Source organism: Cygnus atratus, chromosome 1 (genome assembly GCF_013377495.2).
Source record: "Cygnus atratus isolate AKBS03 ecotype Queensland, Australia chromosome 1, CAtr_DNAZoo_HiC_assembly, whole genome shotgun sequence".
Classification (NCBI taxonomy): Eukaryota; Metazoa; Chordata; class Aves; order Anseriformes; family Anatidae; genus Cygnus; species Cygnus atratus.
Genome location: NC_066362.1, coordinates 110,632,600 through 110,658,001, shown reverse-complemented (window position 1 = coordinate 110,658,001; position 25,402 = coordinate 110,632,600). Strand labels below are relative to the sequence as shown.

General features: G+C 41.2%; 1 protein-coding gene across 2 annotated transcripts in view; it reads right to left on the bottom strand.

The window, feature by feature from the left end:
• Nucleotides 1–25,402, bottom strand: part of HUNK (hormonally up-regulated Neu-associated kinase) — a 56,843-nt gene that overhangs the window by 7,562 nt on the left and 23,879 nt on the right. For both annotated transcript variants that reach the window (XM_035545794.2, XM_035545795.1), the window contains exons 3-8: nt 22,302–22,357; nt 16,646–16,781; nt 14,675–14,802; nt 8,811–8,946; nt 4,187–4,355; nt 3,007–3,090 (exon numbers count right to left, since the gene is read on the bottom strand). In XM_035545794.2, the coding sequence (XP_035401687.1) occupies nt 3,007–3,090; nt 4,187–4,355; nt 8,811–8,946; nt 14,675–14,802; nt 16,646–16,781; nt 22,302–22,357 (709 nt within the window). The remainder of the gene's footprint in view (nt 1–3,006; nt 3,091–4,186; nt 4,356–8,810; nt 8,947–14,674; nt 14,803–16,645; nt 16,782–22,301; nt 22,358–25,402) is intronic.

The following is a 25,402-nucleotide window of genomic DNA, read 5'->3' as shown; positions in this document are numbered from 1 at the left end:
TCTACATGAGCCAATCACGATTGTTTAAGGGCTTTTTGCTATTTTGGATAGGCGAGGAAAGAATTTGCATTTTGGCTGCTGCAGCATCTGTCAGAATGCAGGACATTGCAGCGCTGCAAGCATCTTAGCCTAATGTTGCGAGAGCCAAGCCAGAACTCCTCACTGCTCTCCTCTCAAACACGTGCCACGTGCCCCTGGCTTTGCTTTCACACTGCTGTAATGTTTTATAAGCAGTGGTAACACAGTTGTACCGTACAATTAAAGCGCCGATGAAAAAGCAAATTCATACATCCGGCATTAGCAATGAATTACTTTACCCTGGATGAATGTTGTAAATAGCCTTATTTTTAAAATTTACCAAGACTGCTTCTCTTTGATGATAGCGGTGGGAGGGGAAACGGCCAAAATCCTAAACTCCCAAGGTGCTGCATGCTATTATATTTTAAAAAGGAAAGGAAGTGTTCCTTCAGGGGAGTTATAAAAGTTCAGTCCTCACCGTGCTATACGCAGCCGTGCAATGGCATGCTGTTGCACAATGAAAGAGTTGTGCCGGTATGTTATACTTGAATAGGTTCGGCATTACATCAGCCTCTGCTATTTCCTGTCCTGACCTCGACCCTAAAATCTATCCTAGTCCTGGCAACGAACTTGGAAGGAAGATAATGGGTATTTGCCTTGGCCTTGCCTAATATTGTGATAGGACAATGACACAAGTTCTTATAATTACAAATTCCTCCAGCCTGAGCCCACCAGCTACTTGGAGGGAAGCAGATAGCCCCAGTACTGGTCCCCTGGTTTTGCTGTAGGGATGACTGCTCATCACCTGAGCCCTCTGCAACAAAAAAGAGGCAGACAGACAGACAGACAGACTGCTGTCTCCTTCCATTATCCTACACTGCCCAAGTGCCCTGAGTGCTCAAGTGAAGCCAGCCTGCAAAAACACGCGTCTGCTTAGCCCTGACAGCAAGTCTCCTCACCCTCCACCCCAGCACGCCAATGCTACCATGTGAATTTAGGAAACCGAAGGGAAAAGAGGGTCTGGGCACGTCTGCTGCACACGTGCCGTGCTGCCTGCCCCTGCTGGCAGGCAGCCCCCAGCCCGAGGGAAAGTCCTCATTTCACATGGCGGGAGTGAGGTGGGAGAAATTCAGTCAGCTGCTTCTGCTGAACCCTACCACCTCTCTCCATGGCATTTCCATGGCAACACACAGCGATGCTTCCTTTGCATTATCTGCCCAGGGACCAGTACCTCCCAGTTCCAGTCTGGAAACAGGGGATGGTAAGGGAACCCTAACTACAGCCCACAGATTTCTCTGAGCTTATGAATTCTGCATCTCTGAGTCCCAAAGGCACCCACTGATCCCAGCAGCGCGATCCAGACACTTCCATGGCTGGGTTCCCGTCCCCCTGAAGGCATTTTAGAAGAAACGTCTCCCACAGTTACAAGTGGCAGGAGCATCTCAGGGTCTGTGTTCACCCAAGCGTGCTGTTTTAACCGTCCTGGTACAGTAAGTGTGATACAATCCCCCCATGTAAACACAGCTAAAGAGATATAAACATGCTTTATATTCAGCTATGCCCATGTTGAAAGATATTATACTGTATTATTATCACAGTGTCTGCACTGCGATTGCTTCAAGGTAACTATTTCAGGAAAGAAAGGACACCCCCTCATCCCTTAAATAGCTACACTGGGACTAACTCTGAATGCAGGAGAGGCTTTGGAGGGAGTCTTTATTCCTCACTGTGCATACAAACAAAACTGGGGTCATACAGTCACACCATCATTAGTTTTCAATGATCCTTACAGAAGCCAAACATCAGCTCCCTTCCAGGAGCATGGGGATTTCAGGAAGAGCATGAAAACAGAGCATGCATTTCTCTCCTGGCTACGTGCAGGTGCCCAGACAAGCCTCGCTGCAGAATTGCCTGCATGTGGTGTGGATGCAGACACAGTGAGCCAGCCATGCAAGTAAACTGCCACAGTGTTTTGAAATACGAGATTTATCTAGTCTACCCACTGCTGACAGACGTTAAGTGAGGTGGTTCTGATTTATGTAAGGAAAGAATGAGAAGTACTTTGCCCTGATATATCCATCTGGCTTGCAATTCAGCTTTTCTATGAAATTTGCAAGCAGTCTTTAAAATAAACAAACCCAGCCATAATACAAATCTGTCCCTGCAATTAGATCATCAATCCAACATTGACAAGTAGCTTTTGAAACAGGTAAACTCTTCAGGAATACTGCTATTTCTGTTGTTAGATAGGACTTGCACAATGCACACAACCCTTGTAATTTTAGTGCTCGGCAAAGAAACAGCCAAAGAAGAAAAATCCACACAGAAGAAGCTTCCTAATATCTGTTATGTATTCCTCTAATATAAATTACCTCCTCTATTGCAGGCAAAAAGACTGGAGACAGACAGAGTGAAAGGTAATCTGGTTAAATCTTTTCTCTGGCCAAGGGAAGTGTGTCACAACACAGTGGGCTAGTTCTGCATCAGTTCCGCTGAGAAGCAAAATTTTCACCCAGACAGAGTTTTGTACTAATACAGTTTTATGTTTTCTAGTAGTCAAGTCAGGACATTGCACTCTGCTATGCAGATCTGTGGCAAGTCGCTGGGGAGAGGGAACCCTGGCAGTCACACAGCTCTCTGCCCTACACCACCAACATCTTTAGACTCAAGGCAATGCTGTTATAGTCTTCTTCAGCAACTTGCAACTCATAATGAAACTAAGGAGCCCCCTGAAGATGTTTGTGTTATTCTGCTAAACAGAGCATTTAGTTTCCTCATGAAAGCTGAAAGTTGTCTTTAAACTTCCCCCTAAGGGTCTGCTATTTGTTCCTTCAAAAAGAACTTGAGAGAATTGCCCTGTGCAGGCAAGATCACAGATCTCTTTTTTTCTTCACAGCTCCAGAAACTCATTGTCTTAATCCCAACAGCTGGGGATCCTCAAATTCAGCCTGCTTTCAAAGTACCTTAAGAAGCTTTAATGAGCTTTACCTCATAGGAGTCTTTATTTGCCTTGTACTTTTCTATCTGGTATAGCTGGTTCTTGTGGCAAATGTTGTCCTGGCCTTCAGACTTCTGTGGAGAGAGAAGCATGGAAAATTAAAGTATATAAGATAATTAGAGAAAGCTAATGTTTAGCTACTGCTTAATGGACCATATCCACATTTGGCATTCAGTAGTCTCATCAACTTATGGATGTGGTGAATTTGGTCCATTACATTTTAAATATTGACGGCATCATCATTAAAACATGCTTGCTAAAAGAACTGAGAAGAGAAAAACTAAGGTGCTGCTGGGGATAATTTCTCAAAGAAACAAACATGTCAAAAAGAAAACTCCAAACACAGATTCACAGAATGGTTTGGGTTGGAAGGGACCTTAAAGATCATCTAATTCCAACCCCTTCCACCAGGTTGCTCAAACAGAATACAGCCCACCCTACTGACTACACAAGTCATGCAGGAGCCTACAGACTCTTAACTGTTTAAGACTCCTCGCCAGACCACAGATAGCTGTGTGGAGAGATAGCCATGGCTGCAGCTTGCCTTGGTGCTCTTGTCCCATCCTAACACTTGAGCAAGTGCCATGCACAATGTGGCTAGGGAGCTCAGCTCCCTCAGACGTACAAGAAAGGGTGGTGTGGCAAGGTGACAGCTCCCTTTCAGCCACACACAGAGCACTCCTGCTGCAGAGGGAGGGAGCACACTGCAGCCTGGTGGCTCTCAGGGATGTCCCCTCCAGGGCCTGTGCACAAATGGGCTCCCAGTTGCATGAGCTGGGCAGTTGTGCAGTACTAGCCCTGTCACTGGATTTTAAGGAGAGCAGCACTAAAGAAGAGAAAAAATGACCTGGGAGAATGCTTGCAAAGTCAAGCGGGCCAGACTGCATACCACACTAGGCACAGCCTGCACAACATCCTACCTTGGGGTGGCAACTGTATCATTAGTTTTCTACGGAAAGATCTTCAAAAGCACGAAATCATGGGACATCAAGCCTATAAGCAATTACCTCAGCAGCTGGGGGAATTATCTTTGGAAATAATGCTTTTAGTATGAAGGAATAAAAATCGAGGCAATACCTTGAGATCAAATGCAAGAGAGCAGGGAAACTTTAAGCACTTTTTTACCCTCTCACCTGCTTGTCCAAAGAATCAACACCAAGCAGCACTTACCCTAAGGCTTGCCAAATAGCGCTCCAGCTTCTTATTAAGCAGAAAGTAGATGGCAAGCGTGTGACTTGCCCTGTTTGAGAGCACAGTGTTGATGACATCGCTGTTCTTGTAGCCGAGCTTCTCAGTCATATGGAGCAGCACACTTTGACTGAGGTCCTCCAGGTGGATTCTGCAGAAAGAGAGGTGAAGCACATTGCTCGTACTGTCCTCCCAGTGACAGAGCCTTGTTAGCAGTGGCAGAGAAGGGACCTGAAAAGCTCAGTAACATGGCTGTGAGGAGAAAGGCAGACTACTTGGGAACCATGTGCACACTGTGATAGCTGAACAAACCAAGCCACAGTGGCCTCACATCCTACCATGAAATGAAATGGCACCGCGATGCCCTGGATGTCTCAGTTTGTCACCCTAGATCTGACCAGTGAAGACCGTCAAGATCATCCACCTGGTTTTGAAGGAAAAGATGTAAAATCCAACTTAGATGGCTACATTTTCCTTTCTGAAATGACTCTTTTAAAGACACCACAGTGTTCAGCTTCACCCCTCACCTTTTGCACAATATTTATGTACTAGGTGGCTAGAGCATTTCGCCCCAGAGAAAGGTGACACACAGGGAGGGTTATTACAGCAGCTCCCAAAATGGTAAAACTCCTGCTATACTCATATTGGTTAGAAGCAGAAAGACAACATGAGTTTATGGATGTGCTTTTCTGTAAAGTCCATAATAGACTTAGCCAAGGTGAGAAATGCAGTACAGCAGGCTGTGGAAATAGCAAAGCACTTTCACAGTGTAAGTTAAAAACAATTTTTCCAAAAAACTTTCCTCCTGTTTAGACATCTAAATATGCTGGCCAGATTCCCAGATGTACCTGTCAACTTCCACCCATCTCCAAAGAAATGCTGGATTCTGTCTGCTTTCTAAAGGATATTCTTTGCTCCCAATATCAAGCCTAATATTTGGCTAAGGCAACTAAGGGAAGCTTAGGTTATGAGCCTTTTTACAACCTGCTTTCCCCCTTCGAAAGGATAATTCTCATCCTTTCTCACCCCTGCTCTCCTATACCATTGTCCTGTACACCTGTGATGTGAGGAATGCCCAGAGAGCAGTCTGGGTCTGACATAAGGACTTAAACAAGATGAAAAACAAAATATGGAAAATCTTAAATAACTGTTTTCCTTTATTCAGCATGCTAATGAACATTCATTCTGCAGTTAAAAAAAAAGTTTGGGTGTTGTTTTTTTTTAAGTTCATAATCAAAACTTATCTTGGCCATTGCACATTAGGGCATTTGGACAGCAAAAAGAATTCAAGCAATTTCTACTCGAAGTGCCCAGCAAAATGGGAAATATTTGTTTGCCTCTTTAACAAAAACAAGGTCATAAAAAGCCTGAGAAAATATTTGCCTGAAAATGCATTTTCTGCTGTTCTTCTACCTTATCTTCATGTTCTCCCCTTTCCTATAGTGTTGCTGCCTTGGAAACAAAGGTGGTTACCTTAAAATGGTAGAAGAGGACTGCAAGAACAGAACACAGTTTCTTGTTTGTGCTATAAAAAGCATGATTAAGAGAGAAAGTGATTCCTAGAATATTTGGTAGTTGATTTTTCAGAACAGATAATATCTTACCCATGTTTGCACACTAACAGAAACTTAAAGAAACTCTATTGAAGCTGACTCTAGCAGTACTTTTGGAGGCAAACTCAAAGGAGGCAAGTCAGGTCTTTAAATATTTCAAACTTTGCAGCAATAAGCCCAATAAGGCTTTAGTAAGGCTCTATAAATTCTAGGTAGGTCAAGCTTTAGGTATAAACTAATTAAACTAATTAAATTTTAATTAAATTAAAAATAAAAAATATTATAAAAAAATGAAGGGAAAGAAAGAATCATAGCTTTTATCCTTTACAACTTCACTGACTTCATCATAAAACCTGTGTTCTGAAAGAAGTAGCTATTTTTCTCTTATTTTCAAATAGAAAAAATAAGAAAAACTATGCAATGAGAAAAAAAATGTAGCTGATTTATTTAATAGCAAAGGGTACCTCTTCACATTGACACTCCCTTTAAAAGTGCTTATAATAGGAAAGAATTATGGTCATCACTATATCCACATATATGCATGAGCAAACGTGCTCTCTCTCTAGTTCAATATTGCATTTTATTCCATTCTTACATTTCATTTGTCTGTCGTTAGGAGGGAATGATTAATGGGCACTCCATAAACAGAACTGCACAGCTATTCTTCCTAATAGAGGTTGGCCTCTCTCGTAAGTCTCCGACCTAATTGCACCAGAGATCAAGCTCTAAAGTGACACCTCCACCACAGCCTGTCTAAGGGCTGATAACTTCAAGCTAAGAACTCAGAAACCAAGGCATGAAAATGTACCTAGAAACTCAAAAGAATTCTGAAATCACATTTAAACCATATTTCTTTTTTTCCTCTTCTGCAGATAAGACACGCAGCAAGAGAATTAAATCACCCATACAGCTCTCAGTTACACTTACATTCACTTAACAGATGCCACGTTTAGCAGATTGATTAGGCTCATTATGACAGTGATTTCATTAGCTTAACGACTCATTCAGTTTACACTTGTTTTCCCTTTCTTTACCATACAGTGTTCATATGTACAGTGCACTTCGGTACAGTCCAAAGCACCATGGAAACTCAGATTTCCTTTTGTTGTACAGCACACTACTCAAATTAACTCAATTGCCCTTAAATTTCAGGCAGTAATGTTAAGATAATGAGTCTGTCTGTTCTCTATCTTATTCCCTGCAAAACAATCATTCTTATGGGCCATTTTTATACTCTGTCCACGTAGGCCTGAGGATTGCAGGCAGCCAGCCTCACAATTGTTTCAGTGGATGGCTCTAGTGATGGCACCCGTTGGAAAACAAGCATCCAAGCTGCTCAACAACTATCCAGCCATATTCTGAGAGTGAGAGACATTATTCTCCTCAGGCCAAAGAAATGCATAGTCACAGTGATTCTCCACAATGCTATACTTAGAATGCTAACTCAGGAAGGGAAATGCCTACTGCTGAATGAGGGCACCTCAGTTCCCTATACATATAGAGGGGACTCAGGTAGCAGACAGGACTGTGACCTATAAGACAGCAACATTGAAAGGAAAGGTCTCCAAAAATTCCTGAAGGCTGTCCTGAATTTTGGGACCCAGTTTGATCTCCTGAGCCCAGTTGTCAGCAGTATCAAGCGCTTCAGCACTAAGAGACTGGCACTGTAGGTACCTCTCAACCCCACAAGGTTTGGACCTACAGCTCTGAAACATGTTCTATTCACCTGGCTAGCAGGTGACCAGAGAGGAAGACAGATGGGGAGGCAGTTCTGTGGCCTCAAGTGAATGCTCAAGGCTGTCTGTATGCATGGTCTGAGCTTGCCTAGGCACTGAGTCTGTCAGGGCACCAACACAAAGAGATAGCCTAGTTGATGACCATGAAATCATATTGGGTAGAGGACAATGGTTCAGGCATTCACACAAAGAGAGGTTGTCTTGCCCCTAGGTGTATTCTACATCAGGTACCTGGCACTTGAGTAAACTGTGGAGTGGAAGTTAGGCTCTTCTCTTAGGGACTTGCCTCTTAGTGAGTTATGACTGAAATTTTGGGGCACTGTCAGATTCTAAGCACCAAAATCAAGCTTTAAGTTGCTGTCTTTGCCTCAGTACTACTTTGGATCTTTGTCTGAGAGCTAGTAACTACTACAATGAATCCTCTGCAGGTAATAGATTGTGTGTGCTGAAGGGCTTTGATGCAGGAAGGAAGTTTTATCTGATCAAATATAGACATACATTTCTAAGTGAGTTGCCTGAGGCTCTATTTACATTCATGGGAGAGAAATTCAGATCTCCTGGGCACAATGTCATCCTACTACAGAATCAAAAAGAAGTCAGATGAATCATTCTGTAAAATGTGCGCTTATTTTTCTCCATTGACTGTAATGAGAGCCCATGTTGACTTAGTCATGTGAACTCTATGCTGGGGGATGTTGAAAATCAAGCAAGATTATTCCTAACCAAAGTGGACCAGAAGTATTTTTCTTTCTTCCTGTTTGTTTGTTTGTTTTTCCTTAGACTGATATTTGACTAACCATGAGATTTGCTACCTGTTTGCATGTAGTCATGCATTTAGCATTGCACAGGTATTCAAGATCAACAACCAACAAATGAAGATCATTTAACTCTGACTTTTCTCACCACTGTTTGCACATTTACCTAATCCACAGAACCTCACATATGTATCACAAATAGGTATAGCCTCTACTGGAAAAGTAGCATGGGTCTACTGACAAACAAGATCAGAACCAACAAAATATCTTCACGCACATCTACTCTAAGGTCTGCAGCCAATTAATCACCTGATATGTACCCCAGACTACCCCACAAATGCATCATATGCCAGCTTCTAATTTAAGGTTTGGTTTTGGTCATTTCAGGAAACACATATTTAATGGCCAATCTGAAAAAAAAATTAAGGATTGAGTCAAAAAAGCAATCCCAGAAAATGCAGTGGGACACTGTCACACAAGGAACGAAACTGCAGCACTAGAGTTGTTCACATTTTAACGAATGTACACACTGGCAGGTTTTCTCTGCTCTTTCACACAGTACCTGTTTGGATATGTTACATTAGGTGGTGCTCTCCCAGGGTAATTCTCATTAAGCCACCGATTTGCAAGTGCCTGCTGGATATTTGGTCTCTTTGCAGGATCTGGCTCTAGCAGAGATCGTAGAAAATTTATGGCCGCTGTGAAGAAATCAAGAAAAAACAAGAGCTATGTCATATGACTTAACACGGTATGAGATGTTATGCTGTGTAGCCTGACCACAGAATATACTAAAAATCAACCTTTTCCTTCTAGTATGCTCAAATGTTCTTGAGAAAAAGGAAAGCCTGGTAAGAGATTAGTAACTAAATTAAACGAAGATTTATAAAGTCATAAGGAGAGGAGAAAAAGAAATTTTTGTTTCAGAGCTTGTTTGAAGTTTCTGAGCATGCTAGTCAAAATTTTTGTTTGAGGACAGGAGACTGGAGTGAGATTAGAGGCAAATCACTCATACTCTGTTTAGAGTAGAAAGAGAGTGACTGGGAGTGAGTGGAGGGGAGGGAAGGGATGCAGAGCTGGGAGGGAAGACATGGAGAATTGGGTTTTCTGCTCCCATTGACATGGCGAGAAATTCCCTTATGATTTCCATCCAAACTACAATCAGTTGCAGGAGATTTTAGCAAAATTAAAAGGGTACAGTAAAATTAATGGACTTTATTCTGTTTTCAAATACCATAGCTTCAACTTTCAATGACATTCCACGACACCTTGGGATTTTCTTATGAAAAGCCTCAAAAGTAATTTTCCAATATTTGTAAGTAATGTGCTTCTTATATGGTTATGAACAATGACATCAAGTGATTTGCTAAAAGACTCACAAGAAGTGAATATCTGAGCTGAAAATAAACTCTATGTTAACTATTTCTGGTCTTTACTCCTTAAATTATCAAGGTTAGATTTAGTTTATCAGCTACAAAACAATAAAGAGTTAACTATGTCCTCTATCATTCTCTAAACAAAAGACAAAGAAACCTAATTCTGGGAAAACCAAAACCAGAATGATACAGTCCAGTGAGATGCTGAGTGCACCCTGAACAAAGTCAATGGCAAACAAAAGACACAAATGATGGTTTCCAGCAGTTTTCTCCAACTCATATGGATGGCATCTTAGAGGCTTTTTTCCACCTCATTCTGCAGTAGAGCTGCAGCTTCCCTCCCAGACTCTCCTGAGAGTGTCTCATCTACTTGTTTCCAGACCTTGGAGACCTTGCATGGAGACCTTGGGCAGTAGCAGCACAGGACCACCACTATGCCTTGCCTGCAGCTTGGTAGGGTTTCTGAGAACTGAAAAATTTAACCCCACTTCAAGTCTTTGGATTTAACAACGGTGTTTTAGATTAAATGGAGTCTTGTCTCATGTATAAAAGTTTTGCCAGAACTGCCTTGCTCATTAGGCATATAAAATGCACTGCTCCTCTCACAGACAGAGCCTCCGCGCAGACAAAGCACCGCTGCCTTTAAGAATAAAATTCTTTTCTTCAAGACTTCTTCATGTTTGCCTGGTTGTCCACCCAAGCATTCTCAGGTCTCCAAGCCCACCCGCAACAAGGGACAGGCTGGATGGGCTGATGTGCCAGAGCAGAGCAGCAGGAGAGGAAGGGAGGGTTTCTCATCAAATAAATCAAGGTTAGACGTGATAGGTGTTGACTCTAGGCAGCTTGGGTAACCTCTGTGTTCACCATCCTGCAACCATCAAACATCAGCCAGAGAAGGCCCTGAGAGGATATCTGTTTCAGTGCAGGCCTAGTGTTGAGAAGTTTATATTTGGAAGAGAGAGAGTTATGATTATGTATTTACCAGTTCAGCTAGGCACGAGCTCATTTTTTTTTCTAAGCTCCCTCTTCACAAATAGCTGATTTATGTGAGGTACTTCACTTTAAATCTTTCCCAACATTTTTGTTATTTTCCTATGACAGCAATATTGTGGAAACAGCAGGAAGAAACTACATCCAAGTTCATAAATCTCCTGGAAGCCAATGTTAGGACTGCTCCCTGCGTACCCTGAAAGCCCACACGTCAACACGTCTTGGGCGCAGACCCCTGTTATGTGAAACAATCGCCCCATTGTTCTGCCATTTGAGTTCCTCTCTTCCCAGTGCTGCCCTGTTAGGAGCCGCATGCATCCCACGGGCTCAGAGCATGCTTCTCAGTGCAAAGCAATCCCTCTCCAAACCGACTGCCAACACCCTCAGCCCCCAAATCAGCCAACGGCTCCTTAAAAACTTTAATCTTTTTTTTCCCCTTGTCAAAAGACAAAGTAAATGAGGTCTGTGAAGCAATACAAAGCACAACAGAGTCAGAGCCCTCCAGGGAGGTTCCCTCACCAGCCGGTCCCAGGTGATGCAGTAGGGATTTTTAACAGCACCTTTGCTCACCTGAGCTGTTAGATGGTGTGAGGAAGACTGGGTCTTTTTCAGATAGCCATGCAGCTGTAGGACAGATAAATTAATCCCCCAGGAAACAAACATGAAGATAATGAATCGATTTTTGGACCCATGGCATCTGAAGCAGCTTTTCATGCTGAACCAAGTAGCTTCGTGAACAAAGGACACTGTGAATTATCCCTCCAATGCTTCATTATGTGAGGGAATGTGAGGGCCTCATTTACAACGAACTCAAGGACAGCACTAATCTGATTAGCCAGTGACCTGCACTTGATGGAATTTTGTTTCCATGGTGTAACTTTGGGGCAAAGTTTGCTCTTTTGACAAATGACAGACGAGTACCATGAGAAAAAATCTCCCTTTAAACTTCCTTTAGTGTATTGAGTTCAGTAATGAACAGAAACACAGAGTGCTTCAGGTATGAACTACAAGACCTCTGCTTCTTTCATTTGCTTTGACATGAACAAAAACAGCTTAGTGTCTTGTTTAGAGAATGCCATGCTTTGAGTGGGCCCTGGCTAAAATCAGGTATACAGGTGCTGCTTACACAACTGGCCAGAGAAAATGAAATAAGGTCATTTCACTTCATAAAGCCATAAGTAAGCTCAGAACTACAGACGTGGGCAGATGATTGCTTGCTGTTCTTAAGAATTTACACAGACCTCGGCTTGACAACACTGCCTCTCTGCTCCTGGCAGTGGTAACATCTAGCTGAGGTGCGGAAACTTCCCAGTACTGACTTGATTGACTGTTTGCAATTAATCTGTACTTCACAGAAGAAATATAAGTCACCAGATGACCCACGTATTCCTGGATTTTAAGTGATGGACTTCTGAATGCTCATAAAAAGTGACACTTCATTTCTGCTCCAAAAGCATGGGATACGTGGCCACACGTGCAGTGGTTAGTGTCTGATAGGCTTTCAAAAGGGAATCACAAGAAAGTAGCGTGTCAGTCGACGCTACCTTTTAGACTCTCAGCTATGAAAGACATGGGTTTCTGTAACAAAAAAACCATCATCCATACAGAAAACTTATCAACTAAAGGAGCTAAGGATTTAAAAAACTCCTTTTTTAGAGAGATTCTTCTAGTTTCCACTGCACTACTCTGTTCCAAAAGGAAGACCATAAACACACAGAAGCAGTACATTGAGGAAAAAAAAAGCAATGTGTGCAAGGTGAATACCAACTTACTTAACAACTGAACTCAGCTCACCTAAAATCAATAATCAGACAGCTGTGTTGTTTAAGCAGCTTAACGAAAAACAGTTTCCTAAGTGGGAAAATCAAATACTAACCCCAAATTTTCCCTGTTGCTACACAGTTGCTTCGGGTGTCCATGGTCACACAAAACTGTAACTAATACAAATAAAATATACTCTTGTTTAGTGATAAGAATAGCTATTTTTACAATGAACCCTGCATTCAGTTGCTGTGAAATTAAATGTTGAAAGAGAATATAATGAACAAGCAAAACAGACTACTGCAAAAAATCTCTTCTGTGATCTCTGTGTGAATTAACAGAAAAAGAAAACCTGATTTAAGAAAAAGATCCATATACCTAAGGAGTTAACTAATGAAACAATTTGCAGGGCAGAGGAGATTTTCTATCTACTGACCCAAAGCCTAGCTGTGGCAAGAACAAATGTCATCTTAAATCGCACTTTGCCATGTTGGTGAATGTGCAAGCCTGTTGACTTAAATCAAGAACTGATGGATACCTTTTTCACAGTGAGTAAAGGTTAAGATGTTTAAATCTGTTCCATTAATTTTCCATCATCTCTGAAAGTTCAAGCTGCTATTGTTCTCACAGGATAAATAAAATATTGTTTTCACTGGAGACCATATTGTTAGTGAGCCACAAATTCTACAAGGACATGACTGTTGGAAAATTTGATCTCCACGATAAAATTGTAGGATGACTGAAACAGTAAAATGAAACCTGTCAAAAGTAATGTTATCTTTTTTTGCTACACAAAGTCTGGTCTTCTACAGGCCTTTCATGGGTGATTCAGACTTTAACACAGGAGTTGTCCCTGTGAAGTCAGTGAAACCTCCCACTTAAAGAATGACTGTGGTTGAAATAAAACAATTGGGGAAACAGTACATTGGATCAAAGTGACTGTACAGTCATTTTACAACAGCTATTTTTTGGTAGAAGCCTCACTGTGGGAGGTCCATTTGGTAAAATATTTGGCAAACTTGGCAAATTTTTACTACTATATCCAAGTCCCTGAATTCAAGAGTAACTTTGCAATTGATGAAGGATTTGGCTTCCAGATCAATGCAATATGAAGCTGTCATCTGCTTTATACAGTATAATCCGCCTTTTAATTTACTCAGTGGGGCTTTAGAACATGTGCTAGAACATTAAAATAGCAATTTTGTGCAACTGAATCCTACAGGGGAGTCCTCAGAATGGAAATACCAAACACTCTAACTGCATCAAATACATGGCAAGACTTGAAGCATCCCAGCTCACTTGTAAACCTACCACTTTACAACATGCCAGCAACATGAACTGCTGGCAGAAAATATGTACTTCATACAGATGCTGAGCAAATGAGAAACAACGTACGCCACTTGATTCACAGACAAACCATGTGAGAAAATCCTTAACTATCTACTTCTTCCACATGCAGGGAAATCTGTCCTTGGAGAACTCATCTTGTGACACAACTTTCAAAGGCTTTTTCTTATACCCCATGGCAATGGTTTGCCATTATTAGTGATCTAAGTGAAAACGTATGATCTTTCAATTTTTTCCTATTTGCAGTCTTTTAAATCTATTGAATGTCCCTTGCAAACTGTCTGCAGATAAGAACAGAAGCTCTCCATGAGCATCAAATTTAGCATACAAAAATAAAACCTAAGTACAAAACATAGTTTGTTCCAAATGCTGACACAGTCTTGCTATAAGCTGAAACATGATTCTGTTGCCTAGTGACATGGCTTTGAAGAAGGAATTAATATTTCTAATATTAATGCAATGACAATTTTGCATTTTCTGAACACACGAAGGTTATCACAGGCTACTGTCCCAAAATAACTTTCTGAGTGCATGTCATTATTCCATAATGAATGTGAGGTCAATCAAGGTAGCTTATCACTCAACTTTAATCATGATAATGCCCAGGAATGTGTTATTCCAAAATAATGAGTTCATGCATCCATACCCTACACTAAAATCATCCAAACATGCAAAACTGACCAGCTATTTTCTGAAAGCAATTTCACAGATTTTCACAGACTTGTTCCTCTCTCATATTCTGTACAACTTGATGATTCTACAGCTTACATATAAAAGTCAAAACAAAAGGAGTTATACTACACCAACACCCCCAGATCTTTTGGAGAATAAAATGAAAAAGAACATTTTTCACGATTAGCATGCCATGCTGGTAGCATGACTCACAATCCAGAATTCAATGCAATGGTTCCAACCAACTGGATCTGAATAGGTACAAACATACTCCTTTGATTACCTGTAGAGAGCTGGGTGGGAAAAGGGTTCATTTCTTTGTCCACCATTTTCTGGTATAAAGCTCTCAAGCTGAATGGCTCCACAGTAAAAGGTAACGTTCCAGTCAACATCGCATACATGTTTACCCCACTAAAGAAAACATACAATATAAGAAACCAAAATGATCAGGAACAAGAAAAAACTTAGTTTGAAGTTTTAGTGACTGTTTTCAGTGCCTAACAACTACTAAAAAGGATGAAAAGTGTTCTCCTTCTGTTGCACACAATGATTTGGGCAAGAGTTTACAGAGGTTTGCTCATGGAGGGTCACACAATGTGTAAGACATAAGCTGGGAGTCACAGAACCGAGTCCAGCTGTTAGGCAAGTTCTCAGCTAAATGCCAATCCACAATTATGTCTCTCCTCAGGCTGCATAAATACTTAAAGTGCTTTCAGGGGCCTTATCCTGCTGCTTCCCTGGGTGTGGTACAACTGCCCATGTCAATGGGTACATCGCAAGTCCTGGCTTGATGCCCAAAGGCTTCCACTGGCCTCTGGTGCAGCTCAAAGATCAGGTATGAACAATTACATTTTTTCATAGCAGAAAACTTATTGCTTGTTTTTACCCAGCAGAGTCAGTGATGAAAAGTGGGTTGGGTACTCTTGTTCTTCTCTCTCGCAAAAGGGCTTTAAATTCAAGTGAGTGGAATTCCTTCCTTTTGGGAATTTGTTTCCCCAGTCTGCTGAATAAATGTATGTGAACAGAAAGAATCTAAACCAGTGTGCTATTATGAACCACTGATCACAGCAAGCATTTGTTCAGCTACGAGGAAGGGTAGGGGTTAACTGTATGTTTCTTTCTTAAATTTTTTTTAAAAAAAAGAGCAGGATATTATTACTGGGGAAGTTTAAATGGTTTACAGGAATGACTGTGCTCTGTTTGTCTGCATTCCAGTCCCAGTAAGAGTGCCTGCATTCCTCAGGGCTGATAATCTCCCCCTTGATGTGGAGGGATGGCCCACTGCTGGAGCGAGAAGTGAAGTAGCCATGTGATGGTTTAGGTGCAGGTCTCCTTGGAACACAGACTGCAGATCAGGCTCCGGTGGGGGAAGTTTTAAAGAGTATTAAGGTGTCACAGGGTGCTGACCAGATCAACCTGAGAGATGAAGTTGACCCAGGTCCTAGTCTCATATATAAACTATGGCCAAACTTTCTTAGCAGTAGTAGCACTTATACAGCACTTTATGTTTTCAGAGTATTCCAGATACTTAAACTAGGGAACCACTAAAATCTATTACTTCATTTAAATTGATTTGTATTTTACTATCCCCAGTTCACTGGTGAGGGAAAATATTCAGATCCTAATACAAAAGCTAAAACTCAGCTAATCTCACCTAATTCCTCTCAGGGAGAGACAATAACTGACACCATGGCCATGGCCAGCAGGAGAGCAGTGGGAGTTACACAGTCTAAAAAAAGTACTGCAGATAAATTCACTGACTCCAGAACACATTTATAGCTTTCTCCCTCTCCGGCACAGGTGATTTTAGCCTGTTCTTTTGCCTGAATGCTACTAAGTGCTCAGGCTCACAAAATTTCTGCCCATGTCTTCTTCCCTTTTAACTACTATGCTTTCAAAGGGATGACCTGACTAGATTTCACATTTCCTGCTAGATGTGACTGTGGACAATGCATGGAGACCGTGTAAAAGTTTGAAGATCCTTTGGGGAAAACAAAACAAAATGTTGTTCCTCTTGTGTGAGAGCTGTATTTTCTACTATGTCTCAAAGTCATTGATGAAGCTGTACTTTACTGCAACCTTGCCATGCTATGTGTTCTACCAATCTATATACAGCTCTATTTTAAATCAAAATATCTGCACAACTTAGTTCACAGAGTCATGCTAATTAAACAGATTTTCTTGCTTATTTCTCATTTGAGCAATGCGTAATGATGACAAGTAACAACAATTATAAACTAGAGAAGTAACTCACATGGACCAAACGTCTATTTTGGGCCCGTATTTTTTCCTTGCCAGAAGTTCAGGGGCTGCATATGCTGGGCTCCCACACTGGGTGCTGAATGGATCAGAATAACCCAAGATGCCTGCACAGTTGCTCAGTCCAAAGTCTGTGAAAAGCATAGAGACACAGTTATGAAAGAGATAGATACAGTAAAAAAGCACTAAAACAGCACGGAAAAAAGTACTTTTTTTTTTTTTCAAAAGCTAAGCAACGAACTGTCTAAGAAAAAATCATTCACATGAAAAATTTTTACAATTTGTGTTAAATAAAAAGAGATTTCAACAAGCAATAAAAAACATCTTAGAACACACACGATCATCAGTTTCACAGACAAAGCAATTATGTTTCACTGGGAACTGGATGGCAGCAACTGGAGCTGAGTTTGTCTCATGCCCTCACTCCATGATGGGCATGGGGCAGAAAGCAGCCTTGGGTTGTCATGGGCTCCGTACTGCTGCTAAGAGGCCAAGCGTTGCTTCTTCAAATTTTTCCTTTAAATCTTTTAAAGGAGCCATCAGATTTAAGGCAGGGAGGTTGGTTTCTGGGACTGTTGTGGTGATTCACAAACACATGGGGTTGCAGAGTCGGCGTTTCAGCTCTGAAGCAACACAAGGGAGATTTTGGAGCAAGAAGGGGAATGTGTTGATTTGGCTCTCCCTCCCCCTCTTCTGTCTTGAATTATTGTATTTCTGGCCCCTGGGTGTATCTGATGTTCTCTGCTGGCAGTAATAGCAAGGGACTGGCAAAGGCTGGCATCATGAACTGATCAGGAACAAGACGCAGTCTCCCCGCACCAGAGGAGGCTGCAGTTTCACAAGTGCTCTCAGCCAACCCAAGCCCAGGCTGGCGCCAAGAAGGGAGCTCTCCCAACCTCCTTCATCTGCTCCAGCGCTGGTATGGCTGCAGGGTGAGCTGTTTTTAAGAAAGGATCTTAAAAATTAAACCACTCAGCAAGGAAAGAAATTCGCAGAAAGCAGCTGTGGAATGGGCTTGCAGCTCGGTCACACCAGCAGCAGAAGAGGCTGGGGGCAATGTGCAGTCAGGGGTGTGCAAGCCCGCCCTGTCTAGTGGTAGCCTACACTTGGCTTGGTAGAGAGCAATTATGAAACTACAGCCTTGGAGATGACAAGGGAAGGTGAGGAGAGGTTGCAGAGGGTCTTGGGAGAAGGCAGCAACTTGACATGATAAAGGGGAAGAAGTGAGGCAAACTGGCAAGGAAGAGGAGGATACAGGCAAAGCTGACAGGCTGGGAAGTCTGCCTTTGCAGCAGGGCATCATATCCAGGAGCAGAGGATCTAGAGGGGTCACAATCAAAGATGTTCACATTTATTAATAGCTTCCTACTGATGACAGCTTCAACAAAAATATTGTTATTAAGAACACTGACATCTGTTTGTCTCCTTTTTCATTCATCCTCTCTTCTTAAAAATTCCCCAAATGTAGGTGTGTTTAAAATGAAAATTGTCTTATACATAAACAGGGCAGTGTGGAGAAGCAGAGCACTGAATCCTGTTCCTAGAGACTCATGTCTTTTATCCACGTGTCTCATAAAACAGCCTTCTGTGTGTGCTACCCACCTGCCCGGCTGGGCTAAAAGCATTGCATCCTGGAGGCCAAATATAACAGGCTACTGCTAAGCCCATGCCGCCCTCCACCCAGTCACTGGTTAGGGTCTCTGTCCCTTATCTGCCTACGTATTTTCATGAGACTTGAAGTAACGGCCTGTCCTTTAGGATTCACCCTATGCCAAATGTGGCTAAAATTAGACAAGAGTCCCTCAAGATATTAAAAGCACACTGCTGGGGTGTTCACATAAGTCTTGTTCCCTTATGAAACCGGGCTAAAAATGAATAATGTTTACCAAAAAAAAAAAAGTACAAAAACGACTATGTGGGTTGGAGTGTCCAAATGACTGCAGAGTGCTTGCTGCTTGCCTGGCTGACTCTCTGAGAGGGAGGCAAGCACAGCAGCACCACATTTAAACAGCCAAAGAGGCTCAAAGGGGTTTGTTGGACAGCACTGTAAAAACTGTAGGGAGGATCAAGGCAATTTCCTTGCCTCTGATGGAAAACAATTGTCTCTGGACACTGCTTAATCATCTCTGTTAGATATGTATTATCCCTGGGGCTTATACAAATACTTCTGAGGATCCGTTTACTTAATTAATTTATTTATTAGCTATGGCCTGAGATAGGTTATGTCAGCTGTAAAATACTTTTTAAAACTAGAAATAATACCTCTGCAGGGTATTACTCATGGTCTTTACCCTACTGTGACATACCACCTCAAAATTACTTGACTGTAACATAATGCTTCACACTCAAAATACATAATGGCTATGTTCTGATCTGGTATAAACCAGCATCTGTTTATCATTATCAACAGAGGTATCCTCTAGTGAAAGTTTTCACTATCTTATTTACTTAAACTATAAACATCTCATTGACTTTTTCTCAGCCCATTCATTACAACCAGGCTGGTATACTTTTTTTTTTTTTTTGCTAGTTCCTGTTGAAATTAAAAATGCATGCAAATGCATGCATACTGGGGACGGGGATTTTATTGCAAAAGAAATGGGAATATTGTTATGAATACTTTGGCAGCACATCGTGATCACAGGGTCATTTGTAGTAAGGATGCATTTTTATCATGGTAAGAATGGTATTACCACCAGCATTGATAATTTTACTGCCATTCCTGTCTCTTTCTTGGGCTTTTTTTCAATAAGCCTAGCTAATTACAGAATTCAGATCAAAGGCCACACTTGGTTTTCCAGAGTAAATATTATGACATGGGAGCTCCACCACCCCCACTCTTCATACTATCGAAGTATCGCATTGCACTACTACTTTTCAACGCCTCCAGAAAATCAACATTAAGCTATGGATACATGGCTATCTCTGAAGCTGTGACAGTTGGAATATGGAAAAAGGTATTTAACAGCACAAGCCTTAGAATAAAGTGAGAGATCGTGAACAAGGTTGACCTTTGTCTATGGCAGTAGAGCTCCACAGACCTCAGTAGAGCTACTTATAGGCAGGGTCCTTTTGGTGCCGTAGGTCCTTGAGCAGAGTGCCGAGGACTTTGCATGGTCTGTGAGTGGCCTTTTGTGGCACCTTTATCAGTCACCTACCACCATGGGATGGTAGATAAAGAGAAGTGAATCACTTCCGGCGTTGCTAATCCTGATGTTCCTCGATTTGAGACTTACCAAGCAGCTAGCAGCAAGTCCACTTAACACAGCAAATGGAATTTTTCTAATAATACTATCTAAACACATATTCTAAACCATCTTATCACGTAGCTAAAAAGAGTAACAAAAAGCAAGGTGTCACTAAGCAGCTGTGTCAAGAGAGGGGTTCAGGGGATTCAGTTCTCACTGAAATGCATGAGCAATCAGGGACCGCCAGTGTCACTTTATGCTATATTTTTCGTCTTCCATTCACCTCTTCTCTTTTCTTTGTGTTTTTATTTTATTTTTTCCTATTTTTTTAATATTACACAGCTATTACAAGAGAACATTTTCACTAGATACTAGAGTGTTTGCTGCTGCACAAGACATGGAGACTAAGCTCCTACTGCAAAGCAGTTAATGTCATCTGGTTTTGTAGCTCAAAGTCTCTTCTTGAAAGCATGACAAGCAGCACATAACTCCTCTAAACATACTCTTCTCTAGTGAAGAACCTTCCTGGGCAGCACTACCTGACAACACAATTGATTCATCACATTTCTAGAAAGATAGACTACATAAAATATTTTACTAAATGCGGAATAAGATGAGTGAGGGAACAGGCATGGAGGAGGAAAAGAAGTAAATTATCAGGTCTATTCCACCAGACACAGACATGTGCTGGAACATTTCCCTTGCATGAGTTGTGCAGAAGCAGGACACGGGACAGCCAGCTTGTGTGAAACATGGGAAAACAAATCCTAACTGTTTGGGGTTGTTTAATAAAATAGTGACTTCTCTGGAAAATTAGATCAGAGGTTTTCCTTTGGGAATGGGAGGAGATGAAACAATTGACTTAAGCTGACTGTTGATAAAACACAAGTGTTTGAGCAGACTGTGACTTTAAAACTGTTTTTACTTACAGTGAAATTATTACTAATAAAGCAACCTTTATTTTTTTATAACATACCCTGTTGGACGGTGCAATTTAATTGCTTTGTTTTAAAATACATACTGTGTACAATCTGCCTCGTTTAAAACATCAGGCTGCAGACCTGAGGACAATTTATCTCAGCTAGCTAGGCTACGGAAGATCTGTCTCTTTCTCTATACGTCCCACACCACCCACTGTGAGGAGACCTTTCCATGCAACTGAAGCAAACAAAACTGCAGGAACAGCTCTGAAGTTATTTTTTGGCATGTAAGTTTTAATTGTACACATATCATCTGATTAGATCTGGTTTTGGATGTCAAGTTCACATACTGTTGTGTAATCAAACACCCAATAACAGGAAAGTTATAGAAATTTTTAAAATCTATCAGATGTTCATATAGCACTGTTGCAAACCATCTGGTCTCACTTATCTGCTAAATCAAGATAATGGGTGGTATCCATCATTACTGATGAATGATTCATGGTAACATATCAGTATCCTTTGACCCGTAACTGAGGTAATGCAGCATTCTCTTTTGCTTTTATTTTCCCAGAGACATTTGATTCACTGCAGAGTAACGACTAGAAGTCATGGCAGTTCTTCTAGAGGCCAAATTCCCTGAGTAATTTTTGAGTATTTCAAATTTCATTAACCATGCTCTTCTTGTTTGTTTCGAGATGTATGTGCTTTATACATTACAGAGACTGTCCATTTGACCTGAATGTTAAGCGTTTTTCATCACTTTTCAGGTGATGAAACTTTTCGAAGAAAGGAAGTCAGTCAAGTGTTTTAAGTCTGCAGCCACAGACACTGCTGTTGGCAAGAGTGTAGGCATAGAAATAAATATAATCTTTTTTTTTTTTTTTTAGTGAAAGGCATATTTTCTTTTCAGTGCAGACATTAACATTAATGGCAATTACACAACGGCAGTGAGAGACTATACCCACAAATGATTAATCTAAAACGTCCACATAACTTGAATGAATTGAGTACTGCATACAACTGACACCCGAATACAATCAAGTCTCTATTGTCGATCTTTTTTATATTTTTAATGGCCCTCTAAAACAATTTCTTATTGGGTTCTGGAAGCAAACTTAACAAATATAAATAAAGGACCAAATTTTGCTAGATGCTAAAAATGCATGCAACTCCCACCGACTTCAGCGGAAGCATATGCATATGGGGGCAGAATCCAACTCAGTAAATGCAAAATTATAAAGATAATAAAATAAGTTACTTCTGTGGTGTCAGTTCTCTAATTCTTTACAAAGTACCTGATTTAAACAGGAAAGCCGCTGGTTAGAAGATGAAGGATTATGCCCATACCCAGTTAAAGCTGAATTATTTGGAACATTTTTTCACAAAATGCTGTCAGGAACAGCTTGATTGCTATCTATACTCTCCCAGCTCCTCTTTGCAGCAACATTAGCAGTTGTCACATGGAGGATTATGAAGTCTTAACATTCTCTTTATAAAACTACCAATTTTAATTACTGGAATTGCCGAACTAGTTTCATACCAATAAGCTTGATATTGTTGTCTTCATCTAGCAACAGATTTTCTATCTTCAAGTCTCTGAAAGAAACAAAATATTTTGAGTGAGCCTCCGAAATAATGAAGCAACTTCCCATCACTCTCATCAGTTCATTTACAAGATTCATATATATAATAATGGGTATTATGAAAGCAGTGCACACAGTTCCAAATTCAAAGCAGAAAGCCCCATGCACTGTCTCCTCTCCGTAATTACCAGTACTTTCACATACAGGTTCACACCAACTCTTCATGCACAGAATGAATTTACAAACGTTTGTCAGTAAATCTTGTAATTAATCAGATTCTTTGAATTTCTCGTGTACTTATAAGCCTGCAGAAACCTTGTACATGGGAAACATTTCAAATATGTTTTTGAATTGGAGGTCATTTTCTCATTATTCCTCATAACCAAAGTCTCTTCATTGGCTGTAACTGGAGAATAAACTGCAGAGATTTGAGGAGCCAAATGTCTCTTCTCTGATATTGTCTACAATTCTGGGGACCAGAATCAGCCTCCCCATGGGGATGAGACATCCAAACACTTTACAGAGGTGGTCAACACTAGAATGCTAGTATAAGGATGAAATATAGTACAAGGAAGAAATTTTTTGCAGTGAGGGTGGTGAGGCACTGGACCAGGTTGCCCAGAGAAGCTGTGAATGCCCCCTCCCTGGAAGCGTTCAAGGCCAGGCTGGATGGGGCTTTGAGCAACCTGATCTGGTGGGAGGTGTCCCTGCCCATGGCAGGGAGGGTTGGAACTGGATGGTCTAGATGAATTAGATGGCCCCTTCCAACCCAAACCATTCCACAATTCTAAGATTCTCATGTGCTAGAGCTGAAAACTGAGGCTGAGGGGTTGAAATGGTTTGCCCAGTGCCATCATGTATGCTAGTAAAAAAGCTGAGAGAAGTCCTCACACAAGTTTTCTGAGTGCCACTTCAGTGCTTTCTCCACCATGCTACTCTGCTTGACCTTCCCAGAACCACTTCACAGACTAGGGCCCGGAACAATTTGGGGGGGAGAGAGCATAAAATGAAAGCAGCCATCTTCTGCAAGACTACCAACCAGTCTGCTGACATGTATTTGTTAGCACTTAGTTCACTTTACATGTACTCTTTCATCATTTAACAATGTGGTTGTGAATTTCTAAACCATGTTCTACATAAGAAAAATATCCCAAAGATTATTCTCTCTAAAAATAAAACAGTGAATAAATAAATAAATAAATAAATGCTTTAAGTACAGTATAAGCATTAAGTATAATATGAAAAATCATTTAGGTTGCTACACAACTTGCCCATGACTTCTAGGAATTACTTGTGTCTTTCTTACAAGAATTTTTCCACAATCCAGACATAAAATATTTCTATTAGCATGCCAGGATATCAATAGCTCAGACTGCCAGTGGTGTTTCTCTCAGTACACTTCGGAAAAAAAATGGATAATAAAGCCATCAGCTATAATTATGGGAAGTCAGTGACATCCATGTTATTTTGCCTTTGTAAGGAAACGGGAGTAATGAAGAATGCCTCTGTTGCAGATGAAGATATAAGCTTAATAAAATAAGACAAGTAAACCAACCAAACCAAACAAAGCACTTTCACAGGAAAGGATCTGGGAAATGAAAATAACTGTGACCAACTCCAAGCCTTTTTTTTTAAATGTTCCTCTCCCCTCATTTTATGTCCATGCTATCTTTCAAATAAATCTAAGAAAGAAGAATATTTGCATGTAGGATGACACCCACTTCACCTGTACAATCACAAGGACCTTCTCCCTATTGAACAGATGTTTCCATACCCTAGTTAGCACTTCTTGCAGATTGTCCTTGCTTCATGCATGAAAAGAAAGAGGGGAAATGATACATAAGCCTATCGAAGAAGAATATTTTGCAAATCTCTGCTATTCGGTGGCATTCCTCTCTTTGCAGGAAACTCCATGCATTGCAACGCGCTACAAACCACCTCTCTGCCTCCTCCAAAGGGAGCTTCTGCCGTATGGTAACCACCACGGCTGAGAAATTGCTTGGTACAAGAGTGACGTGCCTTGCCAGATGGATCCAGATCAACCCACTTCCACTTCCCCCCACTGTCAAAAAAGGGCTTATTTCTTCACGTGTCACGCCTTTATTGCTTGCAGATGGAGATTTTTCCACAGACAGGGTGATTAGCCTCTAGAAAGATATCGGGGCCAGGTATTTAACAAGAGAGAGTGCCAAAAAACAGTATGGAAAAGAAAAAAGACTTGAAAAACCAACAGAACGAAGTGGGACTTCGAGTCGTACACTGACACACTCAGTACAACCTCTCAAAGCAAGAAGCAAGGCAATTTGGAAGTTCTGAGTACATTAAACATTAGCTAAAAAGAGGTAAACTTTTAAAACTAGAGGAAAGAAAACAGAAAGATGAAAGCTGTAAGTTGAGGCGAAAAGACATGCAGGCAATTAGAATAACAAATGAGTGACAGAAGAGCTAAAAATAAACAGGATATTTAAAAGGATTCATGGTCAAAAAATAAAACTAAGGATAAATATTACAGGGAATCTTAAAGCTATCAGAGGAAAAAAAAATTAAATATAGCTTCAGTATAGAGTGCAATCAGACCTGGTTAATTTAAGCCATTCACCCATATATGTCTATCGTCAGCAGACTTGCCAGTAAGTGGTAGCTGATCTAATAGTTCATATGTACCACATTTTTGTCAGTCCACGTCAACATGAAAGCCCTTTTTTTTGGTGTGACCCTGGGAACTAGGATAACATATTTTCACTCTTTGGTACAACCTAACAAGAATATTCCATGTGAACCTGTCTCAGAAACACAAAGCAAAAGCTTTTACAAAACCAGACCAAGAAAAGCCAGACTAGACCATAGCTGGAGAACCACTGCTACACAGACATGGACTCTCCAGAGGGCTCAAGGCAGGACCACCTTGCAGCCTAATCCTGCTGGGATGGCCACCAGCAGTGCTCATGGATGGCTGGTACCAACATACGGCAGGAACCTGGCACCCATGGCCAGGGCAGCAGGAGTGCAAACACAGCCTGCTCGTCAGACAGGATAGAGGGCTTATTCTGTGAATACT